The 10921-nt window shown below is 43.0% G+C and overlaps 1 protein-coding gene across 1 annotated transcript; it reads right to left on the minus strand.

The window, feature by feature from the left end:
- Positions 1-5574: 5574 nt before the first annotated feature.
- Positions 5575-10611, minus strand: rnf115b (ring finger protein 115b). The gene is made up of 9 exons (XM_070922013.1): positions 10489-10611; positions 9118-9176; positions 8864-8921; positions 8556-8773; positions 7950-8018; positions 7740-7818; positions 7328-7421; positions 6398-6513; positions 5575-6186 (listed from the first exon to the last, which is right to left on the minus strand). The coding sequence occupies exons 1-9, from the start codon at positions 10564-10566 to the stop codon at positions 6064-6066; spliced, it is 894 nt and encodes a 297-aa protein (XP_070778114.1). The 5' UTR covers positions 10567-10611; the 3' UTR covers positions 5575-6063.
- Between the last annotated feature and the right edge of the window lie 310 nt (positions 10612-10921).

The raw sequence follows: 10921 nt of genomic DNA on the forward strand, positions 1-10921 counted from the left end.
CAGAATTTTAGGGGGTGTGCAGGTTTGCTATGGAGGGGATGTTGTGGATACCAGGAAGAGTTTTTGTAAGGGGATGGGGTGGGGGTGAAGGGGAAAAAGGGGGAGGGGGATAACGGTGAGGGCGAAGCTCTCCTTGTTTTTAGGTGGCTTCTCTCCCTTCCTCAGCTGTCCAGCCCTCTTACTCCGTCCTTCAACTACAGGTGTAAAGACAAGTATAGCAGGGAGACAGAAGGAAAGGAAGGTTGGAGGGGGCAAAAACAAATTCAACATTAGTCACCACACAGAATATCAACCAAGCATTGACCATTTTAAATAGTGCCCTGCAACTGAGAAGTATAAAAATGTCTTTTGATGAATGATGGTGGAAAGCAGACGGAGGGCAACAGTTTTTATCATCTATTTGGTTAGAGGCTGTCCTTCATCCTGTCTGGGTCACTTTATATGGTGTGTTCGTCCTCACAGCCTATAAGAATCTGTGACCCATTTACACAGCCAAGGATCTTCTACCTGAGAAATGTGACCTTAGGCTCAAGGACTTTGAATTGTCCACCTGAAAACTACAAAGCCTACAAAGTCCAGAATCAAGAGTTAATCCTACAGTGCTGCCACATCCTTCAGAGGTGTTACAGGATAAAATGCCAAATGAGCAATCCCTCAAGTTCCCTCATTAGTTGCAGTGAAAACTAGTGCCTGTGATAGTGGCGAACTGCTCATACCCTACATTAGCACAGCAGCAGCAGAGAGCAGCATGTTTCTTAATTGTGCTCCTTAGAGGACAGCGCAATTCAATGAAGTTGTCTACAGCTCCCCGTGGCCACTGAGTGATTTAATGCGGATTCGCCCTCAAGCAGGTGCTTTCTCTGGGTGAAGTCATTTGGAGGCAATTCAGAAGTGTGACCTCAGCACATTGGGCCCTCTGGGACTAGACTGAGGATCCGGCCGCCTTTCCCAGCCTTCGCCAGCAGCAACTGAGAGTGAGTGATAGAGCGTCAACGTGCCGGCGGTTTCTCTGCGCCCTACATTAGTGGAGAGCACTAAAGGAGCCACTTAATGGAGCCTCAGGAAAGTCATACAAGTCGTCACATCACTAGTGTCACAGCAAGGGGAAAAAAAGGGAATCTACCCTACACAGAGTCTTTCACCATGTTTGTTTTGGATTATGACTGTGGAAAACAGTAGTAGAGATTTTTTTGTTGAACCACACAGTAAACGCAGCCCGATTTTTGGAGTCTGGCCTGTAGTTCCCCCACGCCCTCTTTTCTGTTTACTTCAATTACTCACTCCATTTCGCCTCAAAACTGCAGACTCCCCCTCGCTACACATACCACACTCAAATCACACCTCCCTCTTTTCTTTAACACTCCATCAATCTCTGTGTTCTTTCACCATTTTCTTTAAGCTTTTCCGTCCTCTTACTGACTCTATTTTGCAAACTTGGAAAGCAGTAGTAACAGCACACAAACTAAAGTCACTGCTCCAACTTTAATCAAAAACACATTTCACCCACCATCCCCCCCAACTCTGTTCCCTGTGTCCTTCTCTCACAGAGTGACAAATGTTCTCCTCATTCTTTTATACTAAACGCTCGCAGAGATACTAGCTGTTTCCGCTGCCTGACAGCAGCTGTGCCAAAAATAAGCCTCTGTGGTACCTAACTCTGTGAGAGGCTACTGACAAAAGTCTAGAGAAAAGCCTCCCAGAAAGTCAAATCATTCCTCTCACCTCTAACAAGCTACGCCAGGTCATTTACTGGCAATTGTTCGCCTGTAAATGATCTGACACTTGGACATATCGGTTTCTAATTTGTGATTGATAACCCTTAACACTAAGGCATACCATTTTCAAGTTTAGCGTCAAGGTACTTTTGTATTTAGAAAGCAGTTAAGACTACACTGCAGTCATTTCGTTTTTTACAGTCATACTGCAAAAGGACAGAATAACAGCCCTACTGGTTTTGAAGACAGATATCAGTCATGCCTGTCTCATTTGCTTTTACTTTAACAGCAATAACTAGAAGTTAAAGTAGAGAGACAGGTATATAAAACAAGAACCAATGTCAGAAATGACAATGAAAAACAGAAAATCAATAATCAATATCAGGCCTACAGCCTAAGAAATGGCAGAGCATGCAGGAACGTAGTAAACAACTTCCCGCGCCCCCTCCCATTTCTTTCCCCTTACTCCCTCCCTCCTTTCACTCCCTCCTCACTTTTGCACACGTTGTTCATAACTGCTGATTTCCCTTTGGCCATAGCAATAGTATCCAACCCACCCACCCCCCACATCATTCACATGAGGGCTGGCGTCTGCCCTCAGAGCGCCGTGTCATTTCCAGGGCTTTGACTCCGTCGTATTAGTGCAGAGCCGTGCTCATGGGGGGAAAGCAGCCAAATTCCTTTACTACTACCATTAGTTTATATCAGCTAACAGCGGAAGTGCTCATATAATTGTAACACACCATGGCCGTAAAGTAAGAGGCGGCTAAAATGTTTAAACCCCGAAGATAAAGGAATTGCTGTTTATGCTGCAGCAATAAATCGGACCAGAATGACAGGTGTCGGTCAGAGCAGCACCATGCAAACACCCTCAGTCTCTAGCAGCCCAGGGAAGTTAATTCTGTGGCTTACAACACAGTGCATAAAAAGTGTGTATAAAACTGTAGTTAATTAGCATAAGTTACACTTTCCCTCGTGTTATGCAAAAACGTGGCTGACCAGCGGAGGGCTGAACAAACCAAATAACGTTATATGCTTTCGGTTTCCTGTACAGTCAACACTGCCCCTCATGGGGATAACTCATGAGTCTGCGAACGCATCGCCCTTAATTTTCACTGAAAGTACTCATATTAACTCTGCAAATTCATCCCTGTTTAGTCATACTCATAATTACTGTCTCAATCGAAAGGAAATCCGGCCTCAGAGGCATGCTCTTGCAGTTTGACACTGCAATGCATGCAGTCGAGAAACAATTTTGCAAACATCTGCTCGTGCGTAAACATTGGACTATTAAAATCGGTTGAAGGGACTGACTAAGCAGTAACAGTGAGCAATCTGATTCAGTGAGTCTACACTGGTATGTCAACAGCAACAACAAATCAACAAATCTATATATATTTCACTCACCTCTGTAATTGTCCAGAAACGGTGTTCACATTATTTGGCTCTGTGTCCTCCCTTCGTGTGTATCAACGTGCTGGCCACATATTTTATCTTCCAAGTGCTGAATTGCCAAAAACATGAAACATGTCAGTATCAATGTTGTTTTGGAGGTACAAATCTAAGGCATGTATCATGAGCTAAAGCGGCAGTCTGACATGAGTATTTTTGTCCGTAGTATTCAAGCTACAATCGCGTAACAAATGCTTGTTTTCAGATGTGTCAAATAGGTTATAACAGGGTAATAATCTTGAACGTAGCCACAAATGTCAATCAGAAATCAAAGCACACAGCTCTTGACCGCCTACAAAATGTGACTGTTAACCTTGCCATCTCCAAAACACAAAGTTGCGATGGTGTGAGTGCCAGCATGCAAAACATCCCCCCAAAAATGTATTCCCATAATATTTAGTATAATAACAGGCAAGGCGGTAAAGAAGTGGGAATGGCTTGGCCACTTGGCGCTTAACATAACCCAAGCATTGGGAAAGGTTTGTGTTTATTTTGTTACAAGCTAGTAGCTACCATCCGTCCAATAATAGACAGCCTGTGCTACATTTTGTATCAATGGCACTGGCAGCGGCTAACTAGCCATCTATCAGCAGGCAGTTTGAGGACAATTTAGGCTAATTTCGCCATGCACAGCTTTAGTTTATACTGTATGTAGGCTGCAAATGAGTCGCAAACGCCTACAGCTTTCAAACAATTTGTGTAAACCGAGTGAATGTGACACAACCCTGGGCAAGTGATGTACATAATCTTACATCTCCGTCACATTCTCGTAGGCACTCGTGTTACTACATCTCAGCTACGACGGCTAACGATGCACTAGCAAGTCAGCGAAACCAGAAAAATCTCCCAACGCTGGTTCAAAGACAGACGCACAATTAAATCGACAGAAATACACACGCAAAAATGTGGCGAATTATATTCCAGTGGTATAAAATAACAGATGCAGCGCCGTGTAGGTTATTAAAAAAACACTAACTGTCAACAAAATGGCGGCTGCGTTGAATCAACAGAGACCCGAAATGGATCTCCTTCTATTTCTTCTTTCTCGGTCTTAAAATCCTTTTTCCTTACAGCAGCTGGTATCCGTAATATCTCCCGAGATGCTCCGAAATCCAGTCCGACACGCCGTTAGCTAGGCCTGGATGTGTCAGCACGGGCCTCTCTCGTTAATCGGGCCTCCATGTCTGCTCAGCCCGTATCGCTACTGTGTCAGTACAACACGGGCATTCTCAGTCCCAGAAAGGGAGGGAGGGAGGGGAGGAGGACGGGCCGAGGAGGGCGGAAGGGAGAGGAGGAGAGGAGAGGGGAGGAAAGGAGAGGAGAGGAGAGCAAATGTCGGTCGTAAGCGGTAACTGCGGTCCCTGGTCATTGACAAAAATGTCTGTGTTTCATTATTTCACTATTTTCGGTTGCCGCGGAAAGCTGTGTTTTTGGGCTGGTTGAGGGAGTGTTTACTGGTATGCAACAGTCAACTGTCAAACTGGTGGTGCCTGGTCCCAGCTGCTACACAGAGTGTCAACATAACGTTACTCTATAGAAACAGGAGCCCTGCAGCCTATAAATAAATAATTCTTCTCCATAAGGATGTTAGCGCTTCTATGCTGTTAGAGCTGAAACGATTAGTCGACTAATCGATCAGCCCATTGGCGTTAAATTAATCGGCAATTTTCTTTTAAAATAATCGATTAACTAATCAAAAAAATCACAGACATTAGTGGTTCCAGCTTCTCAAATGTGAGGATTTGCTGCTTTTCTGTTTCTCTGTTGTTGTTGTTGTTTTTGCCAATTTATAATCTAAGTGATTAATTGATGAATCCAAAAAAGTAATCATCAATGAAAATAACTCATAGTTGCAGTATTATATTCTATTCTTTTCTATTGCCTGTTGTTGCATTTGGCTTTTGTTAGATGTATGATGTAGCTATTACAGTAGAGTCACCTATTCTATTCTGTTGGGGCTGCAACTGCTTATTTTCTTTATTGATTATTTCAGATGAATTGGTTAATCTAAAAAATGCCAGAAATTGCTCCATATGGCCAACATTTATATTCTACAGTATAGGTTACATACTGTATGCCTCTATATTGAAACAGAGGTGTGTATTTTATATTCCTGTCGATTTAACTGCTCTGTTCTTATTAGATTATATTCTATTGGATTAGGCTATGTTCTACTGTATTCTACATATACTGCCATATTCAAGTACTGTACTCTACTCTATTGAGGTCTAAGATCTGACCAAAAGAAAGTGCCATCTATTAAGCAGTTACAACGGTGCTGTCATGTTAACCCAACTGATTATTAAACAAACTGGTTGGTAGACCAATAGAGAGTGTCTAATATGGCTGTGAATACACAGAATCTGTCTCGGAGATGAAAGAAGGTGCAGAGGGTGAGGATCACAGGGTTAGGCTTTAATAACGGCTTTAAATAGAGGAGCTCAACGCTGAATCAGATTGAGTGGGAAAAGGTCCACAAATACTGCAGTAAGAAACTGTCTTACTAAGAGCTTTAAAGTGTTACTTCATAACTCTGTGAATTCCCATCATTTTGACAACCACTAACAGCTCAGTGGTGATTAGTTCATGACATCAAAGTCAGTCATTCAGAAATCCACCTCAGGGGGCAGCGTAGCGAGAAGGACACATCATCTCCACATCTTGTCAGCAAACTGCAGGGTCCTTTTTTTGTGTGTAGTGTAGCTTGAAAATGGTGAAGATGTTGGAGTAGAAAACATAAAGGTCCTGAGCAGATATACGTGAATCAAGTGAGAGTTGAAGCTGCAAATTATGACTGTGATGCATGACATGTATTTTATTTAGAAGCAGTCAGTGTTGGGGGGAAAGGTCTGAGGTGAGAAGCTCTTGAAAACAGTAAAGGAGGTAGAGTTGCTTCTCAGATCGCCTGCCTCTCCTGTTGCTCTGTCCTGATGGAGCGGGCTTCTGGGGGGTCTGATGTGGGCGGGAGGCTGTTGTCGACACCGTCAAGGCTTTTTCGGCACACTGGGCAGGTATCATGCTGTGAGAGGGAGAGAAAAACACAGTAAGCTGCAGGTAAAAAGTCAGTGGTATAACAGCAGAAAACATTAGTACACTTTTCGGTAACAAAAAAGGTTTACGCCACAGCCCCTCAACTCAGGATGTGTGACACACTGTTAAAAACTTCATGACAAATCTAACAGACCGTCAAACCCTTCAGCCCACTGACTTCATCCACTCCTCGTCCTTACCAGCTCCAGCCAAGGCACTATACATTCACGGTGGAAGTAATGGAGGCAGGGTAGCTTCTTGACAGATTCCCCTAATGAATACTCCTCCCTACAAACTGGACACTCCAGTCTGCAACCTGGGAGAGAAAAACAGAAACAGAAGGTGTGAGTGTGTGTGTGTGAGAGAGAGAGAGAGAGAGAGAGAGAGAGAGAGAAGTAGCATAGATACAGAAAACCCAGTCATAAAATATTTGATGATTCATTACACCTCAAATGTGTAAGACAGGTCTAGAGGCCATTACATTGTAACACAGTGATACATTTGTAATGGCGTCCTCTGTCATGTAGCTAACCCAGTTTAATGATGTGTGAATAAAGATTTAGCAGCTTTCATACCACTTTACAATGAGTCATAATTCTAAAAGCTTTTACCTCAGATTTTTATAAATGGTCAATAAGTCATGCTGTGAGTGATACCTTTCACTAATGTATATCCTTGGCCAACGTAAAACACTTCATCTTTTTGCAACTCTTTATCAATCAGGAGCAACACCTTCATCAAGTGTGTGAGACACTACTTTACAGTAGTAAAGTATCCAAGCCAAAAAAAACAGTTATTAATAACTTACTAATGCTCATGGCTAGGTGGTCTCCTCGTTATAATAAGGAGGAGGAGAGGAAAGATGGGAGGAGGGAAGGAGAGAAAGAAGGAGGAAAGGAAAGTTGAGTGGTTGGAAAGAAAGTTAAGAGGAAAGATGGAGAGATAGGAGGAAGAACAGAAAGAGGTAAGAGAAGATATATATAAAACCTAATTTACCTTATTGTAAAGTGGAAACACATCACCCCATTACAAATCTCAATATCAAAACTTTTGAAACCAATCTCCTAATATGAGACGTATTGGACTGATCATGTGATCCAGTGTGCGGCCTGCCATGCTGGGACTGCTACCTGTCTGTTCTTCAGAGATGCAAACTGTTGGCAGGGAGGAGATCATCTCCTTTTCTGCAGGGGGTGGACCTGTGTTCTCCAACTGTCCTAACAACTAGGTGAAGGTGGAGAAATGAGAGACAGAGAGGGAACCAGAGGCCATAAAACAAGAGAGTCCCAATGAATGGATAGAAGCATAAAAAATTAATAGTTTATAACTTGATGGTAACACATTTTGAGGACAAAGAAAAATGTGGGTGTCAAGACTGGAATAGGAGATATGAAAGTAGTTTTTCAGTTTGTGTTTCATTATAAGAGAGAGAAGAAGAAGAAGAAGAAGAAGAAGAAGAAGAAGAAGAAGAAGAAGGAAACCATGCTAACACTAATAATGAGGCCATGATGCTGAGAGATCACTCCCTCTGATATCACTGACCTCTGTGATGACAGCGTCAAGACCTCCCTGACCCCACGCATAATCTCCAGGGTTTGCGTACAACTGTAGCATGCTGGATCTGAGAGGCAAACAGAAAGCCAGAGAGAGAGAGAGGGAGAGAGGGAGGGCGAGGGAGGGAGGGAGGTTGTCACACAATGTTAGATGAAATCAAAAGTAAATGATGCAAATCGAAAATTAAAAAGCGTTTACAGTGTGGCTGGTGCAGCACCGGGGTTTCCGTTGTTGGCAAACAGGCCGGCCAAGAACTGCTGCACGATCCTTGGGAGGGCAGAAACAGACAGCAAAGATATAGTGTGCTTTCAAAACACATACTTTACTGTATGTTCAGCAGTTTCAATCCATGCCATGCCTTTATGATTTTACTCGGAGTTAGTAAATCAACTGATGCATGCAGCTGATCTCTAGACATAAACTTAGATTAGGAGTGTTATACAGCACACTGTATATACAGGACGTAATGTAATCTAAAGCGTTACCAAGTTTAATCAGCTTTTGAAGCAAATCAATCCCATATAATTGCACGTAGTTTATATATTATAAAAACAGTTGTAGAAGCTTACAATCCTGTAGGTACTATGAAACAAAATTATAAATTTATTTCTGAGCGAAAACAGCTGTTTATGTTCTTATGTTGTTTATGTTTATGCTCTATATGTCTGCCTTTTCTTTCCTTGTACTGTACATCATAAGACATGAATAGAAAGAAATGTATAAATAAGTGGCATACTAAAGGATTTATACACTCTCAGAGTTCAGCACACCCTGATGATGTTTCTGTGTACCATGTCCACACACCCTTCCACTGCAGGCCTTTGTTCAGGCCTGGATGACCTCTCTTGTTCGGGCTGGGAAGGAGACTCTGGTTCTCTGCCCTCAGCAGCGCCTGGCGACGCTGGAGAAGGACGGCTCTGTAGTGGACCTGCTGATACCTGCTCGCTGTCATCTTGATCGGACTCTGAGGAGGGCGGATGCGACAGCAGAGCAGAGCGCTCCATAAACAGCAGCTGCCATAACTTGGAGAGAGACCAGAGGAGCAGCATGTCAAACAAAGCCTCAGAGAAAGAGGGAGTGTTCTTATTAAAATGCCATTTGCAAGGACATACATCTGAGAATAACGAGTTTGAATCCTCACTGGCCACCGATGTGCTGTCCTGCAGGAGACTAGACAGCAAAATAAAGATCTGTTTTAATGTCAGTGCTGTAAAATGAAACACACATTGTGTTTGACTTTTTAAATAATGAACTTTTCAGACTTGCCTCGACAGTTATCATCATGCATTTTAATACTCAGGAACATTTATATAAGTATCTCAACTTTCAGTATAAAGAACATTTAAACACTAAAGCTGAGTTGTACCTGGAGTCTTCTGTCACCTCCTCAATGAAGCCAGAGTCGCATCTGGAGCAGACGAAATCCTTGAAGAGAGAAATAAAATACACTACTTGGCCACAAGCATGTGGACACTCAAACTTCTAGTCTCGTTCCAAAACTATGGGATTAATCTGCTGCCTCTAAGAGAGGCTCTTCACAAGATTTTGGTGCCTGTTTGGTAATTTTGGTAGTTTTTATAAGAAAGTGACAGTGTAGATAGAGAAAGGAAAGGGGTATGACCACCAGGACGCCACAGGTTACTGTCATGTTGAAAGAGAAAAGGGTCTTTCCCAAACTGTTGCCACAAAGTTGGAAGCCAATTATTGTGTAAAATATTATTGTATGCTGCTGTAGCATTATGATTTATCTTAATTAGAATTAGTAAGGGACATAGCCGGAACCACAAACAGCTCCATGACCAAAAGTACACAAAAATGGGACATCCCTTCGGCTTGTTATTGCAATGTTTGATCACACGTCATCCCTTTTACCCTCTCATCATGTTTCCCGTCTGTCTCTACCTCAACTACCAAAAAAATAGAGATAAACGACCGAAAAATATACATGCGCAGGGGCGTCCACATATCTTTGGTCATTTTGTCCAGATTAATCCAGTCTGTCTCTGTCTCTCTCTCTCTCTCTCACTCAGACACGCTCACCCTATCTTTATCACACACACACGTGCGCCTTTTCTCCATCATAACAATATCAGTGCGTAATCGTGCCATTAAAAGCGTCAGCTGCGCAACACATGCGCCCTAACAGTGTCTTTCACTGTGAGCTCCAAACTGAACCACCAGGAGAGATGAATCTCTAACAAAAATGAGTAAAAGTTAAACAATTATGTCTTCCAGTTGGACTTCACTGAAACAAAAATGTGACAAAACAAATGGGGCTGCAGGGGTTAAAGGCGCGTATTTGCTGCTCTGTGGCATGTCAGTTTTGGAAGCCCTGTACGTGCTGCTGGTGCATGTGGTGAATGTGGTGACTCCCTGCCAGCCCCCTCCTACGTCTCTCACAGGCAGTTGACAGTAGACAACTGGACACAAAGTCGCCAACAGTGGTGCTTCTAAATATGGCAACGTGAATCGCCAGATTTGACTCCCTCTCTCTCTCTCTAATGTAAGATCTTGGTTCATGCTGTTCGCAACCAAACAACCACCAACAGGCCGTCATGTGTGCGCTTCAGTTGTCCCAGTTATTATACGTTTAGAGCAAACTGTTAAAAATCAATCAGTTAACTTAAGAAAAAAGAAAGAGCTCTAAAAGTCTTAATCGCTCCCTCCGTGAGCGCGTGGGTGATTCCCAGACCTGCACGAGCGGAATTAAAAAAAAACACTCTCCAAAGTGACTCACCGGGAGTTTGGGGTTAGTTTCACATTTACAGCAGTGACAGAAAAACCGGTGTTGTGGTGTCTCCGCAGCCGCCGCCATCTTCACGGTGAAGCGCAGTGCCTGACGTCGGTGTGGCAGCCCATAAAAGTCTCACTGTCCGACGGAGGGTTTGGTGCCCGAGACTTGTCACCGGCTGCAGATAGCACATTAAAACCATCAATGAGCAGTTTATAACTTTTAAACTTTATAAATAAAGTTGAAAAGGAAAATATTTGTAACATTTATAAAAAGATATATCAACCTGCGGATTCTTGATCTGACTTGTTTCCGGTCACTGCTGCAAAAAACTCAAGTTGAAAAAAGAAACCCAAAACTGAAAAAGCGACAAGCTGTCAGGATGACATCACGGATGCAGTTTCCTTCAAGTATGTTGGGGGTCGCCAGAGAATAAAAC

This window comes from Enoplosus armatus, chromosome 16 (assembly GCF_043641665.1).
Source record: "Enoplosus armatus isolate fEnoArm2 chromosome 16, fEnoArm2.hap1, whole genome shotgun sequence".
Taxonomy (NCBI): domain Eukaryota; kingdom Metazoa; phylum Chordata; class Actinopteri; order Centrarchiformes; family Enoplosidae; genus Enoplosus; species Enoplosus armatus.